Consider the following 22,498-nt stretch of genomic DNA (forward strand, 5'->3'; position numbering starts at 1 on the left):
TAACACGTTTCATGTAGATGACAGCAACAAATAACAACTATTTAGTAGTAAAGATATTTGTTCAGTAGGTACTGAACTCTAGTGCAAATACAAAGTAAGCACGTGTTAGTTTTAGACTAAAACACAAACCAAAGCACTAAAATAAAAAAATATGGACCAGGTAAATTCAGTACAAAAAGTTAATTGTTTCTGAAAGGCGTGAAGAGTAGGTGAAATTTGAACGTTATAATCAACACAATTCCATAAATGAGCACCCATAAATTCTACTGTTTCTCGACTATAATTACTGTGTATTATAGGAAGCAAGAGACGATGTGGTGTAGTAGACCTTTTGGCGCCTAATGAATGACGAAGACACACGGGGGTTAAATTTAATGTTTTGTGAATGATGTGATAAATTAAGGAAGCAGTATTGTAAGTCACGAGGTCGTATATATTCAGGATACAAATGCATCGTCAAACAAACTGCATTCGTAAGGTTTGCATTGCAAGGGATAACGTGAACTTGACTATCTTCAGAGGCAAGGTCGACAGAGGTTCATTTGAGAGCTGTTTTAAATATTTGGCCTTTGAGTCTTAATGTTGACAGCGCTTTCGACAAATAGTTATAAAACGAGACAGAGACTAAGACAGGGGCGGGTAAATAAGAGACAAAATAAATGCATGCAAAAGCCGTAAGCGTTAAATTGCCGAATGCATGGCTTTGCTGCCCGAGAACACAGTCTGTAGTTTTTATTTTTTATTAGCTTACGGCATCTTGCAACGCTCAGGCTTAGAATACGTCTCTCACTTCATTCTCTGGACAAATTATGTTTCATCTTCACAGATAAATCCATCTTGTAACTGCTCTCATATGTGGCTGCGTTCAATCCTTTCTTATTGCTCTTTTTCACTAGCCACTCGGGCTACGGGCTTGCGTTTACGTTATTTAGGATCCACTTTGCCGCGTCCCCATCCATGCCTTTTCGCACCCGCTTATCTTTTATCTGGCGAGTCGGTTCTGCAGCTGAAGTTCAAAGTGCAACGACACGAATAGCAAGGCGTTTTTTTGTGCAATGCCGAAACGACGACCAACTCGTGCGTGCTGCACTTGGCAAGCTTCTTGTGGCAGGCTGGTTTACATAACGCATAAGTAAATTTATTTTTCAGCGCATGATGTCACATGGCTATCCTCGAGGCTGGTAGCTAGCTTCCTGGTAGAAATGTGTGCTGTACATGTGACTATGTTTCTTCACAAAAAACGCGTGCGGCAACGTTCGCGCTCTCCAGCTCAGTAGCCGCCGCCTGAAGACGATGTGCAGGCCACACTGAAAGGTCGCAGGATTCGTCGACCATCGACCCAAGCAGAATCTTGCGTCAAACATGATTTTCGCCTTAAATTGCCAAAGCACGCGGTTGACTGCACGGTATAGCTCGATAACGCGCCTGTGCAGCCTTTCGGCCACCCGCACTTTTCGTCCTCTTCTCCACTACACAAAGTCCCCCCTCCCCTGCCACAAAGTCCCCCCGTGCTATTAAACAAGGGCTTTATCTGGCTCTGCCGTAGAACGCTCGTCTTCCTTCGCACTAGCATAATTAGAGGGCACATTTTATTTAGACCTATGGGGTCTTTAGTTCTTTTTATAGCTTGTGTTGCCGGCTTTGAATCAAGTATAACGGCGAATAGGACACGGTTCTTGGTTATGTTATACGTGAAAAGTGCTCTCGAAACTCTCGCATTACCACTCCCGAAGTTCGTGAAATCAGCGACTCCGCCTGCACGGGCTGCGGTTTTGCGCTCTGAATCAAAACACGGGAAAAAGTACCTTCACCTCTGGCAACCAACCACACGTTCCTCATTAAAGTCGACGGCGCGTGGCGGGTTCTGGCAGCCGTCGAAATCAGTGCAGGGGGCGAAGGCGGGAAGGATCCTGGGATTTGGGCGCTTTGTACACTCCGACCACAGAAGTCAGGAATAGTTTAAACCGAACGGCACTTACTTGCCCCATTTTTTACATTTTCTGTTCTCTTCCGTTTAATGGCATCCGCAACAACACTACACACGTAACAACGTAAAAGGCTTCAATGAACTTGTTAATCCAGCTCACCACGGCAGTGGCGTAGTGATGTGAGAACCCGCCCCATATCCAGGAGGGGGGGGGGGGGGGGGGGGTATAGAGGCGGCTTAAAAAAAGAAACAAAACTCCTTTACCTTTTTTCTTGTACAATATTACTGTGTTCTTGTCGTATGTGTTACTTTGTTGTGTCCTGTTTTCTTTGCGCAAGTGCATTATTTGTTAGAAATATTAGCGGTAGGTACCGGGTGGCATTGGGGATTGAACTCCCCATTCCGAATACGAGGCGGCGAGCAATGGACTTGATCAGACTGATTATTGTGATGATGACGCCTCCGAGCGTGTTGTTCACTATGGACAGCCTGCGATCAAAGATGCAGTATCAAGCAGCCATGCGGCTCTTGGTGAAAATTAGTGAAGAAAATGCTTCAGCTTACCCGGTCACCATTGGAAGTCGAAATCGAGTCCACCTTTCAGTGGAGATGTAATCGAAAAACTCTCGCGTAGCAAATGCTCGCTGTGCGCTAAAGAGCCGCAACGGTATATAATGAATTTCACTGTCCCGTCGTGATGTATAAACCATTTGCAGCCTTTTGACACGGAACTGCAAGAATCATTCCATGTGCAGTTTTTGTCACAAGTATACAGGCCAGGGAGGTTGCGACTTAGTATTGTAGTGAGGCTTTTGGAGCACCCGCGGAAGCTCTAGGCTCTGGAGAGGTGAGAGCAAAAGCTTCCAATACCATCAAGAGACATTGAATGCTGGGGATGCTGGGGATGCTGGGGATGCTGGGGATGCTGGGGATGCAAAACTAGCCACACTTAATCGCCCAGAAGCAAACGCGTTGGTTTGTACATTTTTAGCAAAGGCTGTACAAGCCCTGTACATGCCGTATGTATAAGTGCAAACACACATGAAGATGCACGCATGCATCATGGAACATTACTAATACACCCCCTCTTATTTTTCAGAGTGCATTTGCGCACTAGCACTCAAAGATTTATTTTTCCCTCTCACGATATTACGAACGAACTCAAGTGCCAATAATAAGGAATATCAAAAGCCTCCCCATGAAACGCGTGAGCACGAAATTAACCCGAGTATAAGCCGAGCAAAACAGAACACTTTGTGACCGCTTTGCCTGCAACGTCGAGTCCCACAAAACCAGTCTTCTTGTTCGTCTTATTTTCATGATATATTGTTACAAAGTGATCAGCACCATCTAGCCCAGCGGCACGTACAGTTCAATAAAATGCCTTGGCAGTACAGCTAGACCAATGGCGCAATTCCAAATGGAAAGGTAGAGGGGGGGGGGGGGGGGGGTATAGAGGCGGCTTAAAAAAAGAAACAAAACTCCTTTACCTTCTTTCTTGTGCGCACTTTAAGAAAAAAAAAAGCCCTTTTTTGCCCTCGTTTGTTACGCCAGGAAAGGACCAGAGTGCTGTGCTCAAAAAGTTCGATCACAGCGAAAAAGTTTCCATTGTTTATTTTTTCCCTCTTTCAGTAGCACCTGTAAAGGCGCTTAAACCCCGCTTCTCCATTCGTTGTGAAATACTGGCAGGGAAGAACAAGGCCACCGCTTTAATGACGGTTGCGAAATCTTGAAGGCGACCTACTTCTGTCCATGTCAACTGCAGTCTGAACAACGTCGATCGGAAGGCCAATACAGCTGTGAGATGAGAATTTATCTTCTACGTGACCACTTGCGTGCTGCTCCAAGATCGTTGCCTCCAAGATCGCGCTTGTTCGCCGAGTATGGCTATTCTGCGCACGCCGTGTCCTCACAAACACTTGTTTGCCAGGAATGAGTTCATTCCGGCCAGAAACCTTGGCCCTAATAGCTTCGAGCGTTTTCCTTTTGTTCAAAGCAAACAGCACACGCTTGGTCACCCTCAGAAGAGCAACTTCGGCACGGCACCTCGCAATACCCTAAGAGCAAGCAAGCAGCAGTGTTCTAACGGTGCAGCTCAAGATGATAAAGAAGAGAAAAGAGTTTAAACGCGCTGCAGTGTTCAGGAGGTCGTTGCCTGAGTGACCTTTCCTGATTGGAGCCGAGATGGTTCTACCACGCTGGTCCGGCCATTGAGGGGACTTGACTCGGACGGTTCAAACGTCTGACGAGAGCTCCAGACAACATTAAAGATACTTGAGGCGTGTCATGCAGGCAAGCCCTCGGGAATTGGTTTTAAGCTAAGGACAACACAGGAGGAAACGACATTGACAGTACAGCGCGCTTCTAGCAACTCAGGTTTTCATTGAAAGACTGCTAACTTATATACAGCAGCTGCTATGACAAACAAAATGAAAGAAAATACATCACACACGGACTTATCAAATCAAATGAGATCCAGTGAGGTGGATTGCATAATGCCAGTTCTGTTGCTGCGCAAGAAAATTGAATTCTTTTTGAAAGCAAAATTGAGGGATTGCGGACACACGTGCTTCGAGATTTTTCAATCCGTTCAACTTTAGTTATTTTCCTTCCCAGTTGCGTCTTGCACCTGCGCAACACTGCGGTGTTTAGAAGCGCAGCAATCCATTTGCGGCATTTCAGAATGTACTCAATAATTTTTATTAAGACACCTTCAGGTCTGGACAATATACCGCTTACCACAGGACAGCGGTATAGAATATACGACACTCTCTGAACATCTCAATGAGCACGGCTGGTGTCGTTTTGAACATGCGACGGTCGTGTCATTCTCATTCAGTCTCCTGCACAACCTGCAGTTTTTTTTTTTTTTTCTGGTGCATAAAAAAAAACACTGTATCCAACCCCAAGCACCCATCTTCTAAGAGTCCGCAAAAACCCGTGAAGGTAAGAAAAAACCGCCACTTCCTTCAGTTCATTTGATCAACCAACTTCGTTTCTTCCTGTGCTGTCCTTCGCTCAAACACAATTCCAGTAATGCCTCAACTAACATTAGAAAAAAAAAACGTCCTCGCAAGCGTTCGGGAACTTCGCGTTGTCAAAAATATTTATCTCTAGTATTATTTAAGTTGTGTTTGGTCGTTTGCCTCCCAGCCTCCTGTCATTTTCGTCACGACTGACATCCCGACCAAATGGAAGGATTGAAAATATTGCCCCTCATTTGGGAACAAAAGAACATGTTGCATTTAAAACAAACTTCCGAAGTCGAGTGGCTACAGCCGACAGTTTTTTATACAGGTTTGCTCCAACTTGAAGATCGGAATTTAGCGCTAATGTTTAGTGCATTTCACTGATACTAGAAAACTAAGCAGGCTGCTACCATATGAGCGTCAAACTTCGTGAATGATTCGTTTGATAAATACGTGCTCCACGCAAAGTGTGCGTCAAAGTAACGTACGCTCTTGCAGCAAAAAAAATGCTCTCTATGCCTTTCAAAATCTCTCTTAGGCATGTATACAAATTCTGGCAAAGCCCATGCAGTGAACGTGAAGACACACACCGCATTTCTCTCTTCTCTCGGACGCTGTTCGTGCGTTGTTCCCTTGGAATTTAAACTCGACGTTCATAATGTCGCAGGAACGCAGCATTCAAGTTTCCGTAGTGCCGATCCGGTTGGGCTGGATCCCGACTTGAAGCTGCTGCCAGAGTACCTCAAGGACTTGGGCTACTCGACTCACATAGTGGGCAAGGTAAGGTGCGCATTCGGTGCTCGTTTAGGACGCCCTCTGTCTGGCACAGACGAGAGGCATCCCTGATTAGTTCGATCCATCGATTGTTGCTCCCTTGGCTTCTTCTTGCTGTGCTGGCTCCAGGCCTCATAACTCCCACTTTGCGTCTTAATTAGTGTGTCTTCGTTACGCCACACTTACTACGCGGACGATGCCTTATCAAGGTGGCTCATGCCTCAGCGGTCTAGGCGTGGGCTTGTACAATTTAGCCCTTCTCCTGTGGGAGCGTTTAAATGATACGAAATGGTTATAATGATATAATAAGACATTTCTTAAACTCATCCGCCCATTTGCACAGTATTCTTCTTTTAGGGTTTGTTAACTTCAATGAATATTTCTATTGCCGTCATTATTTTGTCACTCTACTGCAATGAAGCCTAATAACCCAGGCACTCAGCATTCAACCCACGTTCATAATTCATAAACTGTCGCGTCATCAAATTTTGGTGACCGGGAAGGCAGAGCGGAAATGCAGAGCGGAAAGGCAGAGCGGCAAATGGGAAAATATAGAGCTGAGCGTGCATTGTCTAAGCCGCCGCGCCCTCGTGACTCTCCGTTGTAAAACAATTCGCCTGTTTCATAACCACATACAGAAGAGTCAAAGCAATGCACCAAGCTCAAGCGCGATGGCCGACCGCTCCTCCAGACCCCCCCCCCCCCCCCCCCTTTCTTCCTGCACGCGTCGTGCCAGCCCTAGAGTACGAAGCGTCTCCACTGTCACGGCAGCCATGCAGCTGCGAAGAGCCCACTAACTCTTGCACTGGTTTCCCATACGACGACTTAGTAGTACCAAAAAACTTGCTGCGAACTTGTGTTGTGCCTTGCATTAACAACCCATATATCACACAGAAAATGCTTGCCGTCTAGATCACCTCGCAAAACATAAAATATTGCTCTAATGCAGCAATGAGAAAATCGGATGACATTGAATTATAAAACTGGTATGTAGGGTTCAACTTCCCGTAGCGGCACATGGGCTGTGAGCAACATCTCCAGATTCATTTAGATCCCCTGGTGCTCTTTAACTTGCCCTTGCATCGCGCAGCACACGGACATTTCTGTATTACGTTTCATTCAAAATCACCGTCGCGCCCAGTATCCAATCCCGCGACCTCGCAACAGGCCACATAGTTACAGCGGCGAGTGATGCTTTTGAATAAATTATCCAATGCAATGAAAATATGTTAATGCATAACTTCATTCAGTATCCGTGGATTAACGGCGCCTATAGGGCATAAGTTCTGATTGATTGATTGATTGATTGATTGATTGATCGATTGATTGATTGATTGATTGATTGATTGATTGATTGATTGATTGATTGATTGATTGATTGATTGATTGATTGATTGATTGATTGATTGAATGAATGAATGATTGATTGATTGATTGATTGATTGATTGATGCTATATAGTACACCCGCAATAGCTGATAATTACGTGATGTATCGCAGTGGCATCTGGGATTCAGCAAAGACGAATACAAGCCTACAAGCCGTGGCTTCGACACATTCTACGGAGTTTACAACGGCGAGGTGGATTACTGGACGCACTTTAGCAGAGATGTGCGTCAATCTTTTCTCTTTACTGCAACAGCGCATGCCTTCTTAGGTCTTTTTGCGAAAATGACAATAGTTTACTTGGTCCTACCTTCATAGGTTCTTAAATGTCATGTATTTAGCGCAGAAAGTAATTCTTAAACTGACTTAGAATAATACCGTTTTGTTAAATGCCATCATTGTACAAGGTAACCAATAAAGCTCTCGCCATTTTTATTGCCACATTACAAAAATCAACACTAATGTCGAAATAAATACGTCAAGTGCTGAAAAACCATTTCGGGAGGCATCGGAGCATTGATAACTACTAATGTGCAGGTGTTGCGCCTTCCCAGCAATATCAGCTAGAGCAGCGGCGACGATATGTGGTACCCTAGTGTTTCTGTAGAGGAGATCCCTCGGTGTGAGGCACAGGGTCCCGCAGCGACAGACAATGTCAGGCACACTCTTGAATTTCATACAGGATGCGCTTTTCGTCCCTGGTGAGCCCTCGACTGAATATGGATGCATTGCAGTACCGGATGAGCTGTGGCAAACAAACTGTCGTCACTCGTCGTCGCTTGTCGGGGCATCCCAAAGTGTAGGGGGTAGTCGGTTGCTCAACTCGAACGCCTTCTTGATGGGGAGCAGGCGCAGTCTGATGGTTTCGTTGGAAACGTGTAAGCATATGGCAAGATTATCACACGTTTGGCTGCGGTCCCCGTCTATGGCAGCCTTTAGAACCGAATTATCCAACATGCCTGTCCGGCGTTTGCGGGGTGCATAACAAAGAGACTGATATCCCAAGCTGAACTTTTGGAAACAATACAGGACAGTATATATAATAACATCACTATTCCCAAACGCTTTAAGTAATCAGCGGTTTGATTTGACTGCTGACAAGTCCGCCTTAAAGTAAAAAAAAAAATGGAAAACTGTCGACAACTTCATTTTTCTTTGTCCCTGCTCAAGATAACGATTCCTGTGAAGGCTATTGTGTGGTTCTCACATTCGATGTTCCTACTTTCTCATTATACTTTTCAGAGCATGGGGCAGATATTTCTATATCAGCGTTAATTTTTGCGATGTGACGTCAAAAACTGTAAAACATTTGAGTTACCATGTAAACTTAAAGTTGTTGTGTTCACTGTAAGACAAATACCTCCTCCTAAGATCTCCGATTGTTCTTATTTTGAATGTACTTAACACGGTATGATAGTGAAGATTATACCGACTTTGTTCATGATAAATACTGAACTTAAAACAGACTCGTTTCCAGCGGTTATGAGCTTAAATTGAAAACTGGTGCATCGCTTAACCTTTTGTTCTGTAGTCAAAGCATGCTTTTTCCTTATGGGAGGTGCCAAGAGGTTAGAAGTATATATACGCGCACTTGAATTGATCATACCAGGGAGCTAAACTCAGAAAAAAAGGCAGTAAAACTCTACGTGTTTTCTACATCTTCGCGATGCCACCATCCTACGCGGGTATTAAACTAAGGCAAGAATATTTGACAGAGTTTTCTAGCAAATATTTTATCGCGTGTATCTGACATGTAAGTGTCAGTCCTTGTTATCTATGACCTGCAAGTTTGGTCGTGTTAATATTAGCAATGCACCAACAGCGAATCGACTATCTTTCCATCTTAATTGTCGTGCGAATCAAGGAGTTCATTTTAAAAATTATTCAAAAGGAATCGAATATATTTTTCAAGTTTTCGAATACTGTTCTAAAATTGCCACGAAGTTTCTTTTTTTGGGACGTTTTTTTTAGTTTCTTAAGACATTTTTTAATTATTTAAACGTGCCCCTCTACGACGCTGCGCAACATTCTGCCGCGACACGGCCTGCTATTTATACGGGGTTCAGCAACACGGCGCGCTGCATATGAGTCGCGGCGTTCGCAGTGCTAATGCAAGTCCTAAAATATTTGGGGCCATGACATGGCTCTGGTATGTTCAGCAAACAATGCCTGCTCTCGGAGTTCATGGCTGATATGCATTTGTCGCCACTCCCATCTACTGAGATGTGGCGCTAGATTATCCGCTGTCGTCATTAATAGCGAAGGTAATTTTCCTATACGTATAACACGAAGGAAATAGAGTCAACATGCTGATTTCACGTTTCGTGCCCTTAGTGGGGGTTGGTGTTGCGCCTTCTGACGGCTGTAGCTTTGACTCTATATGTTAAAGCGCAGTATCGCCATGACACCGCTAGCACTTCGTGTTTCGCGCAATTTTTCGTTTGTACGAATATTCGCAGAAGTAGCTAATATAGGTAAAAAAAAAGATATTCAAATTCGATTCGGTTGTATCACTAGCCGATCCGCACTCGATTCAATTTTAAGCTGCACTATTCCTATGAGATTCGTTATTTCAAATTCTATTCGGTTTTATCACTAATCGATCCGCACTCGATTCAATTTTAAGCTGCACTATTCCTAAGAGATTCGTTATTTCAAATTCGATTCGGTTTTATCACTAATCGATCCGCACTCGATTCAATTTTAAGCTATTCCTATGAGATTCGTTATTTCAAATTAGATTCGGTTTTATCACTAATCGATCCGCACTCGATTCAATTTTAAGCTATTCCTATGAGATTCGTTATTTCAAATTAGATTCGGTTTTATCACTAATCGATCCGCACTCGGTTCAATTTTAAGCAGCACTATTCCTATGAGATTCGTTATTAAAAATTACTACGCGCGCCCCTACCTGTAAGCATTGACTATAGGGGCTGTTAAATACCTTAGACAAATAAAGCCAACGCATGTTACATGTAGTACCTGTATGAAGCACTTAGTTGTAAATGATAGGCTTTTGATTGATGCAACTTGGCGCCAGCGTTCTTTGTTTATATCTTTTGTAATTGTTTACCCCCTTCACTCTTCAGCCTGCCTTGGACCTTTCCGGGCATGCTCTCAAGGGAAATCGGAGACCACTGCTTGAGGAAATGGGGCGATATCTAACAACGCTCTTAGTGAAGGAAGCAACCGCAATTATCGAAAGGCAAAGCGGAGACAAGGTAAGACGAATGCACCACTTGATCATCCTTCGACTGAACGCCAGAAGTGCATGGGAAGCAAATATCAGGGTAGTGAGAACTGTCTAGTGTGCGTGTGTGCGTGTGTGCGTGTGCGTGTGTGCGTGTGCGTGTGCGTGTGCGTGTGTGTGTGTGTGATTTTTGAGGCGCGATTTTTGAACTGCTAGAGAATTCACAGAAAACATAACTTCAGCGAATTTTTTAACGCCTGCTAATATACGTTTTTTTTAAAAATAGGAATCAAATTAATTTACAAAAAATCCGACGATGAACTTCTATGTCGTCCGAACATTTTTTCTGTTTCGAAGCACCATGTGAGCAGTTTGAATGCCACCAAAAATTTCAAATTTCGAAATGTTAAAAATTAAAAACTTTTCTTTGTATAACATATATTTAAATGCTCCAGGTACATTAAAATATAATTCAAAATATATTTCTATCAAGCCGTTAATCCGCATAAGCTGGCGGCAAGGAGGCTATAGGAGGCATTTTTCAAATGCAGGCTAGGAGGCGTTTTGCAAATGCACTTCGCAAATGCAGCCAGAATACAATTGTACAAGTTAACTGCCAATTTTGTAGCGAAAGCTACATTAGCCACGAACTCGCAATTTCGCGGTGCTCGCATTCCCACCGTGGTCGCACCACACCACGTGACCAACCGAGTGACTGGTCACGTGACCAACCGCGTGACGAACCGCGTGACAACAACTAGCCAGACAACCAGACTAATCTGGAGTTGGAATGAAGGTTAACCAAGGCTAACCAAGCTATGCCTTAGCTTTCGCTGCGTATATCCTGGCATAGCCGAGCTAAGCCATTGCCAATTTTTCATGCTCTTGTGTCTTTTGCAACTTAATTTCTATTTCTGAAGCAGCCTGGCTGTAATATTTTTATTTCAGTGATGTGCATTTCATAAATATCGAATAACGTTTAGAGGGCAATGATGTCGAATTCACAAGTAAATGATATAGGTATAAGTGCCATGACATGTGAACAGCTGCTTAGAGGCAGAGTACGGCTTTTGTTCGCAGCCTTTTTTCCTGTACTTCGCCCCAACTGCCGTTCACTGCAGCGGGCTGAACGGTTCACTCCAAGCACCGAAGGAGTACGTAGCCAAGTACGCCTACCTGGGCGACTACGACAGGCAGATATTTGCCGGTATGTTCCTCTCAGATATGTTCGCCATTTGAAGTGCGCAGCGTATCGCCAGCGTAATGAAAGGTTACACAAAACAGACTACATAGGACAGCTTCTTTAATTCTGTATTATAGTGCATACCCAAGCCTTATCCTCTCTACCCCTCTTTCCCGTAAATTTCACCCATGTCACTTTTTCGTAAGTTACGTATTACTCCTTCTTTCAATTGCCGCAAGTGTCTTGAATTGCCACAAGAACAAGGACGAGCATCTCTTCCTTCCTGTGTCCTTGTTCCACGCTGCTTTTTTTTCGTTTAGAATTGCAAGTACAAACAAACATATGGGTCAAAAAATTGCATATTTATGGGTTAAGTTAGGTGGTCGGATAAGATTAAGAAGTTTGCGGGGATACGGTGGGCGCAGCTGGCAAAGGACAGGGTTAATTGGAGAAAAATGAGTAAGGCCTTTGCCCTGCAGTGAGCGTAGTCAGTCGGATGATGATGATGACAGTATATACGATTATTTAAATGCTTAAATTACTATATAAACACTTACAAACGCCTTCAACTGGAACAAGGCCTGCTATACTCTGCAGTGAAGGTAAGACAAGACTGCAGGACGTGCATGAATTCAATTTTTCTGTGCACAGCACCCGTTGCCTTCTTTTATGATTATTTTCTAAACACCTCACCTCTTCTTCTGTTGCGGTATGCACCCGCAACGACTGCTCCTGTCATCGTTTTTTTATTTTGTTCGCTTAACAATCCCATCGTCACTTCTCTAGGGCTGCTATTTTCACGCTTCCGAATTCGGCGGAAATAGCGCTGGCAGGCTGACGCTGAATAAGGTATCAAACCACACTACGGCGCGCATATGTGATTTTATTAACGTATGCAAATAACGTTATCAATGTTTAAACAGTGTATTACAAATGCTCCCATTTCGCTGGTTTTCGGACTACTGTGTGCATAGAAATTACTTTTTAATCAAAATTTCAGTTCTCCAAGGCAGGCGCTCAAAAAACTGCGCCTCTACCCGAGGAAGATTTTGCCTGCATTTGAATCTTACTCCGTTTTCATAGCAAAAAACTATTGTCAAACGCATTGTGGCGTTAGAGCCTTCCTTACTTTTTGTCCCTTCTACGTGCGGTGCGCTCAGTTTTAAGTTTCGCTACGTTGTCCTGTACACGAACGCCGCTTCTAGCCACCTCTCGTCTAATTAGGAACCATGAAATATTAAAATGAGCACATTTTCCCGCTAAACTGAGGAATGCCGCCACACTACATGCAGAGGTCCTTTTTTTTTACTTTGGTGTTGTGGTGGTATGGCCATCTTTTTCTTTTCTTTTTGTTTTATTCTCAATCCGACCCTTATATTGGCACAATGGTAGGTGTAACTGAATAAACAAACTTAGGCCATTTGCTTTACTGTAAAAAGGTTGTGAACCTCATTTCCTGAAGTTCATTGCGCCGTGAAAGCAAAGAAAACACAAGTATACTACCAATGCTCTCACGCTATAAGCACTGACTGAGGCCAGACGCTTCCATATAGCAAAATAAGTGCTGTTATAAAATTTTCATGCCAAGTTTTTCAGGCTATAGAAATCTTCGAGCGCGTTAGAAATTTGCTATCGGCTGCGATAACACAATACGTAGGTGTCCTAAGTTTTATTATGGCATGGCACGAGTAAACGGATATGCTGAGATGCAGAGAAATTTAACGGCCCTAACGCATTCTTTAAAATAAGGCAGTCAACAGGAAAAGGTGCGTAGAAAACGTGGTGCATGTTGCCCGTAGCCAGTATTGTCTGTCGAAAGAAGAGAAGTGGGTGCGCTACTTCAGGGGTTTCTAGCTAGGTGTCACGCATAATCATTCTTATTGAGATCGCTTTGTAAGGAGCCATTTTGTTTGTTTGATTTCTTGTTATTTTTTGTCATGTCAAAGAGACCACGTTTACTTCAACTCTAAGTTACTTCATTGCCCCATACTGCCAAAAGAGATGCCGACTTCAGAACAAACCGGCTCCTTCTCTGAAAAAGTGGGAGCGCATTTTTTTCTGAGAACTTTGCCTTCCGCAAACCTGAGTCATTGGCATGTCGAAGTGCGAAATCAGTGCAAGCTGGCGCCGAAGATGTGAACCTCGGTTGAGAACTATAGTTCCTAATGCGTGGCACTTCAGCTTCCTTAACGTAATGTACAACCGGAGATACGCGTGCAGTTTTATCGGTGTCTTCCTAACCGCAGTGGCGGACGTTGCAAAACCACCTAAACGCCCTGAGTGTTAGCCTGATTTACTACAACCTGCTTATTAACTAATATAACTGGTGAACTTCAGCAGTAAACTTAGATACGAAACCTCGACACGTTCTTCGATTAAAGTAAACAAGCATTTCTCAATTTTTAATAATCGACATTCCTGCGGTTCGGTTCATTGTAGTTGAATTGCTGCGCAAAGCCACAGTTGAGCTGGTAGTAGACTCGTTGCCACAGTTTTCCCAGTGGTACCTTCTTCAAAGAGATATCCCTGAAACCAGACTAGCGACCTCGCAACGCGCAATGCAGGCAGCCTTGCAGAGCTGGACAACGCCGTGGGCGCCATCGTGGAGTCGCTGTACAAGACCGGCCTGCTGAACAACACCGTGATCGCGTTCTCGACGGACAACGGCGGCGCGCCGGTCGGCTTCTCGCGCAACACGTCGCCCAACTGGCCCCTGCGCGGCTCCAAAGGCACCGTGGCCGAAGGCGGCGTGCGCGGTCCAGGCTTCCTCTGGACGCCCTGGCTGGCCACACGCACCAAGGCCACCAGGCAGCTCTTCCACATCACCGACTGGCTGCCCTCCTTCTACGCGGCCGCCGGTGGGAGGCATAGCTATAGCGCTGTATAGATCGCCGCTTGTGCTATACGCGAATGGAGATATTTCAGTAGTCTAAGGTTATCTCTGGTGGTGTAGTAAGCTGATTTCGGCGCTGTGTTAGCTTTTTGCAGCGAATGCACGAAACGTGAAGGAGGAGATGAAGTCCTTATGAGTCGTCACCAGCACGGACTTTAATGGTACGACTGCCTCACGGGTATCAGCAAGTTGCGGATGCGGTGAAAAGCATAACTTCGGCAGACATTACTTATGCCCATGCACGCGCACATAGCATGTTCTCAAAATTCAAAGGCAACGGCCTGGACAGCTAGAGACCAATTAATTCATAGAATCTGCGAGACTGCGAGTAAAAACTCATGAGATTCAGAGTTATTTTGATTCAATTCAGTTCCACTGACTTTTTTTCCCCAGAAAGTTCTGATCGACTATGTGGGTTAAAAACTGTGAATAAACATCTTGACCAGTCCCGGGAAGGTGTCAAAAGGCGTAACAGCGCACACTGATCGAAAAACTCGCGCGCATCGAAGAGCAAGTGGCTGCAACGTGTTCCAAATGTGGCAAAACAGGACCACCAAGACAAATGAAATCCCCCAAAATATATTAGCTAACAGCATAAGTATCAAAATATAAAGTGACATCAATAACTGGCGATAATGTTGTACTATCATTTAGTCGATACAAAGAAATTCATACATAGGTTAATGAAGGCTTAAAATAAGAAAATGTCAGAACAGCTGTGCATAAAATTTCGATTAACTGCATAAGCTAATAAAAGAAAAATAAGACTGCATCATTGCAAAAATAAAAAACGACAAAATGCAGTATGAGTCCTGGTGTTTGTACCTTTGTATTTATTTATAATTCTGGGGAGATTACATTGTAATGTCTGCAACTTGTAGTCAGTACGAAAAAAAGTGCCAGCCATGTGTCTGCGTTGCGTGTATTCACCTAGTGGCTATTCTGCTTCAACAGGCTCAGTATCTTCTACTAGAGACCTGAATTTAGAAGACAAGTAATATGACAACAAAATACGAGATTCATTCATATAATGAATCCTTATTACAATATTTCGTCTAAAAAAGCTTCTCGAGTTAGGCTTAAATAATCCAGACTAGCTTTCGACAAATGGCTTTCTTTTAATAATAATTGGTTTTTTGGGGAAAGGAAATGGCGCAGTATCTGTCTCATATATCGTTGGACACCTGAACCGCGCCGTAAGGGAAGGGATAAGAGAGGGAGTGAAAGAAAAAAGGAAGAATTAGGTACCGTAGTGGAGGGCTCCGGAATAATTTCGACCACCTGGGGATCTTTAACGTGCACTGACATCGCACAGCACACGGGCGCCTTAGCGTTTTTCCTCCATAAAAACGCAGCCGCCGCGGTCGGGTTCGAACCCGGGAACTCCGGATCAGTAGTCGAGCGCCCTAACCACTGAGCCACCGCGGCGGGTCTGGCTTTCTTTTGCGAATGCGAATTTCTGTGTAAGTTTGCCCAGGTAGTTGCCAGCCAAACTAAGGAACAGCATCTCGAGAACAACCTGCCCCTTAATTACAGGGCACCAATGGTGGACTGGTTTATGGGTTTATGGGGGTTTAACGTCCCAAAGCGACTCAGGCTATGAGGGACGCCGTAGTGAAGGCCTCCGGAAATTTCGACCACCTGGGGTTCTTTAACGTGTACTGACATCGCACAGTACACGGGCCTCTAGAATTTCGCCTCCATCGAAATTCGACCGCCGCGGCCGGGATCGAACCCGCGTCTTTCGGGCCAGCAGTCGAACCAATGGTGGACTCTCTGGTAACTTCTATCATCAGTGTTTTTTTGCGCTGAAAACAGGGTTTTTAGACACCAGGCGCAACGTACTCTCCAATCCAGCAGAGCGCGTTCAGTACGATGGTGGTTTGAATTTATAGCTGACCTGGAGGACAACGCAAAAACAAATGAGGTGGAGTTTGTACTGGTCCATCTGACCCTTACCGTTCGTTAGTACGTCTTGCCACACTAGACCATATCCTGTGGAACTGTCCGGAGGATCCACCTCCCCGGACCTAATTCAGCTCCTAACTTCCGAGCAGTGCGAGACCGTGCGGCTCAGCTCCGAGCCGGAGTTCCAACTCCGGGCAGTGAAGCGAGCCGATGAGGTCGCCGAAAGCCACGGGCCGGCGGCCATCTAGCGCAGCCAAGACCTCACCTTAAACCCCTTTCTGCCCGTGAATAAATGTTTTCCTGTCCAATCCAATCCTACCTTTATCCTTACTATGCTCAAACTGTAGCTCGACTAACGCGCTAGCCCCGCCGCGGTGGCTCAGTGGTTAGGGCGCTCGACTACTGATCCGGAGTTCCCGGGTTCGAACCCGACCGCGACGGCTGCGTTTTTATGGAGGAAAAACGCTAAGGCGCCCGTGTGCTGTGCGATGTCAGTGCACGTTAAAGATCCCCAGGTGGTCGAAATTATTCCGGAGCCCTCCACTACGGACCTATTCGTTCCTATCTTCTTTCACTCCCTCCTTTATCCCTTCCCTTACGGCGCGGTTCAGGTGTCCAACGATATATGAGACAGATACAGCGCCATTTCCATTCCACCAAAAACCAATTATTATTATTATTACTAACGCGCTAACGGTGTATAACGTTGGCGGCCTGTCTGCAGGGGGCAACATGAAGAACCTTCCCCAGATCGACGGCGTGAACCAGTGGCAGTCTCTGACCCAGGGCGCCCCGTGGCCCCGCAAGGAGGTGCTGTACAACATCGACCCGGTGTGGGGCCAGTCCGCCATCCGAGGCGAGCGCTTCAAGATCATGGAGGACCGCAACAACACGGTCTTCCTCAACTACGAGTGGTACGACCCCGTCGGCGCCATGGCCCCCGACCACTGGAACACGCTGCACGAGGCGCGACAGGCCTGCCTCACGGCACAGGTGCGCCCCCGCTATGCACGAGCCCCGAATATCGGAAACACCATGTGTTCACTTCACTTTAATAACAATTACTGTTTTATCACGAAACTTCCATTGCTCAAGGAATATGCTGAATAAAACCTTGGTAATAGTTTTTTTTTATCAGCATGCATCAAAGTCAACTCACGAAGTTCACGGATAAAAATTCACCAAAACAAATCAGAGCTGCAAAGAATAAAAGTAGAGTTGACTGTGTTGCATGTTAAAATCTTGAGCTCAACCCTTCCAAAAACAAAAAAAAATCACAAGACAGTTACAAGTGTGTAACGTGGATGTCTGACCGTTAGCTGTAGTTTGAAATGGAGAATTTTTTTTGAAAAATATTTAGTTTGTCGGTTTTCTTTATTCTAAGGTCGCAATTCTAGAGGGAAAGTGGATTTTAAGAGGTTAGAAGTAACCAAGCGAAGGTTATCTGATTGGTGGCTAAAAGCAAGACAGGAGTAAAATTTCACAAGACATGGCTAGGTGGCTTGAGCCACCGCCCGATGTAAAGGGTTCAGCCGTATCCATCCATCCATCCATCCATCCATCATAGGCATCTAGCAACCCTGTGCTGGGAGCTGTTTCACATATATATGATTGGAAATATGGCAATAAATAACACAGTTTGGCTTCGTACGCCCGGTGTGTGCTCGGCGGCGTCAACGCTGCAGCGTGTCGTGCATAGCGCCCGTAGTACGCGTCATGGTGTCAGAAGTGGGATAGGGATGCGTCGTGGCCCACTGAGGGAATAGGGCACCGCAACTCAATAAAGGCTTATTTTGTACTCTTGGGAAAGAGTGCAGAGTCCTTAAAACAGATTATTAGATGGTTTGACAGGGACTGTCTACAAACTTGGCGACTCCCATAGCTTCCAGTGCAGGGAAGCCCAAAGGGGAACTTGCGCTGAAGTTTGCGGTGCCGATTGCAGCGCCATAACACACTGCCTAGCGAGAACAGCAAGCAGTTTTGGGTAGTACTCTTAGTACATTTCGGCGCCACCTTCAGGCGCGTATTGGCCTGAGCCTCCGCGCTCTGTCGAAGGCGCGCGTGCCGTACGTAGCTATGTGGGCTACGCCGAGAGAAGCTAGGCAATGAATGCTGCCAGCCAAATGTGGGTATCTAATCGCTCAGAATGTGTTATCGCGTTTGCAGCGGCCCAAGCGGCTGACAAAAGCAGTTTTGAGTCCCCGAATGGAACAATTGCAGTGCAACCTTGGCAGCGCAGGTTCCCCCTAGCGGTACCGAGAGACAGGGCCTTGACAACGTACAGCCGCCCACAGAACTAACACGAATGACGGAACGCGTGGCCTAAACTGCCGTCATCGCCACGAAGCGATAGTCATCGGGTGCGAGATAAGGCTCTCGGCAAGTTTACGGCGGCTGGCGATAGCTGGTGCGCAGCTAGCTTTGACAACTTTTTCGCATATGCTTGATCGCCGCGTGCACAGCGCACTCGTCACGGGGGCGTTTCTGAGCTTTTTTTCTCGCCGATGAGCAACGCTCTTCACAGTTTTCTTATCGCGGGAATCAGAAATTGCATTCAAAGCGAACTGTTCACCAGCTATCGTCAGCCACCGTAAACATACCGAGAGTATTATCTCGCGCCGATGACTATCAGTTCGTGGCGCTGACGGCGGTCCAGGCCACACGTTCCGTCATTCGTGTTAAGTCTGTGGACGGCTGTACAAGAATTGAGTGATGGACTTGCCTTTCCGTAGCAAAGTCGTTGTGAAGGATGCCAGGACGTTGAGAGGCTGTTCTCCCGGACCCGAGAGGATGCTGTCGACTGTCTAGGGCACGTAGACGGTTTGGAAAGGTATCCGAAACGGCACAAACTTCTGCACCTCATTCGACTTTGAAGGCCTCTGTGTAATCGTCAAGTGTGATTTCGACGTACTTGTCGTTGCCCGAGCGGTGAACTGTATCCAGCTGGATTGCAGACATTCTGGCCATTTCTTGTCTTCCGAGCACGACAAACATCCGGAAAATGGCCTTTTTTGCACTAGTTGCACTGCGAGTTGCGCACTGGGAACTCAGAGCGGGTTTGTGTGGCGCGACCACAGAAATCACATGAATTCTGCATGCTAGGGGCTTTCTGCCTTGCTGCCGTCGTCTAGGCGCGTTTGTCACGCTTCGGCTGGAACCGACAGTACTCGGCCGCGTCGAGGTTTAGTGCCCCTGGCACTGTAACCTGTGCCCCTAGCTTACTCCTGTTTTTCGGCGTCTTCCGCTTGCCTTGCTTGAATCCATGCCCCCTTGAGGCTCAGCCGAGGGTTCCTGCAGAGCTTATCGGCGAGCGGAGAATCCCGCAGTCCCACTACGAAGCGGTCACGGACAAGACGTTCTTCGACTTCAGCGGAAAGGCAGTTGCACCTTTTACACAGTTTGCAGAGTTCCGCGTAGTAGGTGTCCACGTACGGTTCCACCCTGTTGCTGAAACTGCGCCGACTCGTAAACTTCATTGACGGGGTGAACTAAATGCACCTTGAACTTATTAACTACGGCCGCGTAGTCGTTCAGAGATTTGTCTTGGCCGAAAATCGCAAGAAGCGGACGAGGTTCCGGGCCCATGCAATACAGCAGAGCCCGAACTTGGTGGAGGCCTGAAGCGAATGCGTAGTCCACGAATAGGCTTAACAATTTCGGCCAAGAACCAGCATTTTTCAAGTCGAACCGATCTGCCTGGAGCAAGGAAAGACTAGCCCCTAATGCGGTTGCCGGAGCAAGCGCAGCGACCTGTTGCTGCGAATCCTCTTCCAAGGGAATTCCAGCTGCTGAGTGCCCCGGCTACATTCAGGCAAATGACTTGCGTGTAGTAAGCTGGCCGGCGATGTCGAGCGTCGGCGAGCCAGTCGGGAGCAACTACGCGGTTGTAGGCGGGAGGGCGCGTCGTCCGTGACGGATACCAAGCGCTTCGTCACGCGTGCACCGTAACCACTTCTGACACCACGACACCAGCAATAACGGCGTTGCGATCACGCCGCCGCTTTTTGGCGCAAACTTCGCCCGGCGCGCTCAGCAAAGCACAAGCACTCTGAAGATCGCCGGCGGTGCCAGGCCCTACTTGCGTACATCGAAGACGACGCCATTAAACCGCGATAAGAACTAAAGCTCTAAAAACGCACGCAAAGAGCGACGCGCATTCCTCTGACAACCCGCGACGGCCTAGATGTGACAGGAGCCACACATCGTATCCGAGAGAAGTGCGTACTGTGTCGACACTGACTTGACTTTGGAACCTCGCGCAGGTTTTGTCATGCTTCCATGGGAAGACACTGGAGACACCCAAAGAACTGCCTGATGCGGTGCTGACTGAAATCCTGATTCAAGGAGGGCGTTACTGCCACCCGTCCACAGGGCCGTGCATGTACGACCTCGATAATGACCCGTCTGAGAGGGTCAACATCTATCGCCCGGACCACCCTGTACGTAAACTTCTGATGGCGTAGCACAGTACTTTGCATGCTTCTCGCTCAGTGGCACAGAATAAATCGCTAATCGAACGTCCTATGCCGCTGTGAGTTCCAGTCTGTGGTGCCAGGGTCCCTTGAACAGTGAATGCGCGCGCCGCTGTAAGACGCTAAGTTCCAGGACACTTGCCTCTGGAGATGTCGACAGATGCGGCAAGAGTACCAAGTTTCTTTTTGTTTTTTTTTTTTGCTCGTGCCGCCGGGCACGGAAGGTATATGTCTGTCGCGGCCCACTCTTGCCGAACCACGAGCACGAACATTAGCTAAGAACAACGGATTCATTGCAGTACCTTTTTTGCTGTCTTCTAGGGTGTGCTCCGAAATAACCAGCTAGAATTTAATGCAATAGCACAAATAAGCAAGTCAACAAGTTGCCGTGACTTGCGTTTTTCACAGCCTTGGGAAATTCCTTTTTCCCGGACAAAGCTAGGACAACAAATGTTGCGCCACTCACTTCCAACTTTACTAAACACACTTCACTACAATCAAATTGACATCAACCGCACTAACATTTCCAAGGTAATGGCTTTTCTCACGAACAATACTGCCCACTTTTAACTGATGTCATCATTCTCATTGCCTTATTGTATTAGGCTTCTGCTGCGGTGCAATAAATACTTTCATCGTTATTTTATTTCCTAACTTGCTTTGTACATATTCTATCTACAATTGTATAATTTCACTGTGTGAATTGTCTTGTCGAGCTTGTTCTGTGTAATTAATACTTCTTTTGCCTTGTTCCCCCATATTATTTTTATATGTACTTATTTCTATGAACCCTGCACTTAGAATTGCATATTGGCATTGTGTAAATTATTTTGTAAGATTTTCTGTGCATAACTAACATTTTTTTTGTTCTATTCTGCAATCTGTAAATGTATCTGTTGTTTTACTAAAATTTTGTCCTCACCAAATGCCATGTAAAGGGGGCTCGAACGTAGTCAAGTGGACTTTATTCACTTTTTGTTCGAGCCCCCTCCGTTGTTTCGAACGGAAATAAACTCAATTCAAATACAGTGGGTGGACAGGAGGTACGCGGCATTGTGAACGAGAATCTTAGTGAATGTGCAACGCTTCGTTATGTTCCACGCAAGTGAGTCATACCTCGTGAAGATGAAACGTGTCTATCCCCTGCAGCCAAGAATTATTTTGCAGCGGGTGAAAAATATTTAAATTTTAAAGTTTTTTTTAAAGAACATGTAATGAGTGCACGCACAGACACAAAATTATAGCCTCCCTGATGACTAACTATTCAATTTCTCTCGTGGTCAAACATCTACACTGTGGCGCAGCACTGCCCTCGGCGATTCAGTAGCACTTCTATTCAGTCATAAAAGGTCGTTGCGTAAACAAATCAGCAAACTTCAGGACATTTAAGACACTCATGCTCGCAAAACAAGCAAACAAAAACACCCCTATCGGGACCATACCAGAGCTACCTCGAAACACGGAGGCATCTATCTAAAAAAACATGCAGACGTTCTTAACCACATTCCTCAAGAAGAAAATGCGATAGCATTTATGTTCCTTGCCATGGCATCTACAATGAGTTTCTGATGTTCTTCTGGCGATTCTCCCGCCAAAACTCCAGTTGGAACCGGTCCAAGTGCCCTTAGATGATATGCATGAGTCATCGCCTTCTATAATGACCTACAACTTTCCACTGGATTATCATATGGAATCATACTAATCCGACCCAGTGCTCCACCCCACCCCACGCGCAAATCCCGACTAATATACCTTAATCCATTTTCTGGGGTGGGCGTACTGGGGGGTCGCGAA

The 22,498-nt window shown here is 45.9% G+C and overlaps 1 protein-coding gene across 1 annotated transcript in view; it reads left to right on the forward strand.

Moving 5' to 3' along the window:
- The window catches only part of LOC144123593 (arylsulfatase B-like), a 39,839-nt gene that overhangs the window by 8,241 nt on the left and 9,100 nt on the right, over positions 1-22,498 (forward strand). Inside the window, exons 4-10 of the mRNA XM_077656400.1 lie at positions 5,564-5,676; positions 7,170-7,280; positions 10,148-10,279; positions 11,329-11,455; positions 13,996-14,289; positions 16,957-17,225; positions 20,495-20,671. Coding sequence (XP_077512526.1) covers positions 5,564-5,676; positions 7,170-7,280; positions 10,148-10,279; positions 11,329-11,455; positions 13,996-14,289; positions 16,957-17,225; positions 20,495-20,671 — 1,223 coding nt within the window. The remainder of the gene's footprint in view (positions 1-5,563; positions 5,677-7,169; positions 7,281-10,147; positions 10,280-11,328; positions 11,456-13,995; positions 14,290-16,956; positions 17,226-20,494; positions 20,672-22,498) is intronic.

This window comes from Amblyomma americanum, chromosome 3 (assembly GCF_052857255.1).
Source record: "Amblyomma americanum isolate KBUSLIRL-KWMA chromosome 3, ASM5285725v1, whole genome shotgun sequence".
Classification (NCBI taxonomy): Eukaryota; Metazoa; Arthropoda; class Arachnida; order Ixodida; family Ixodidae; genus Amblyomma; species Amblyomma americanum.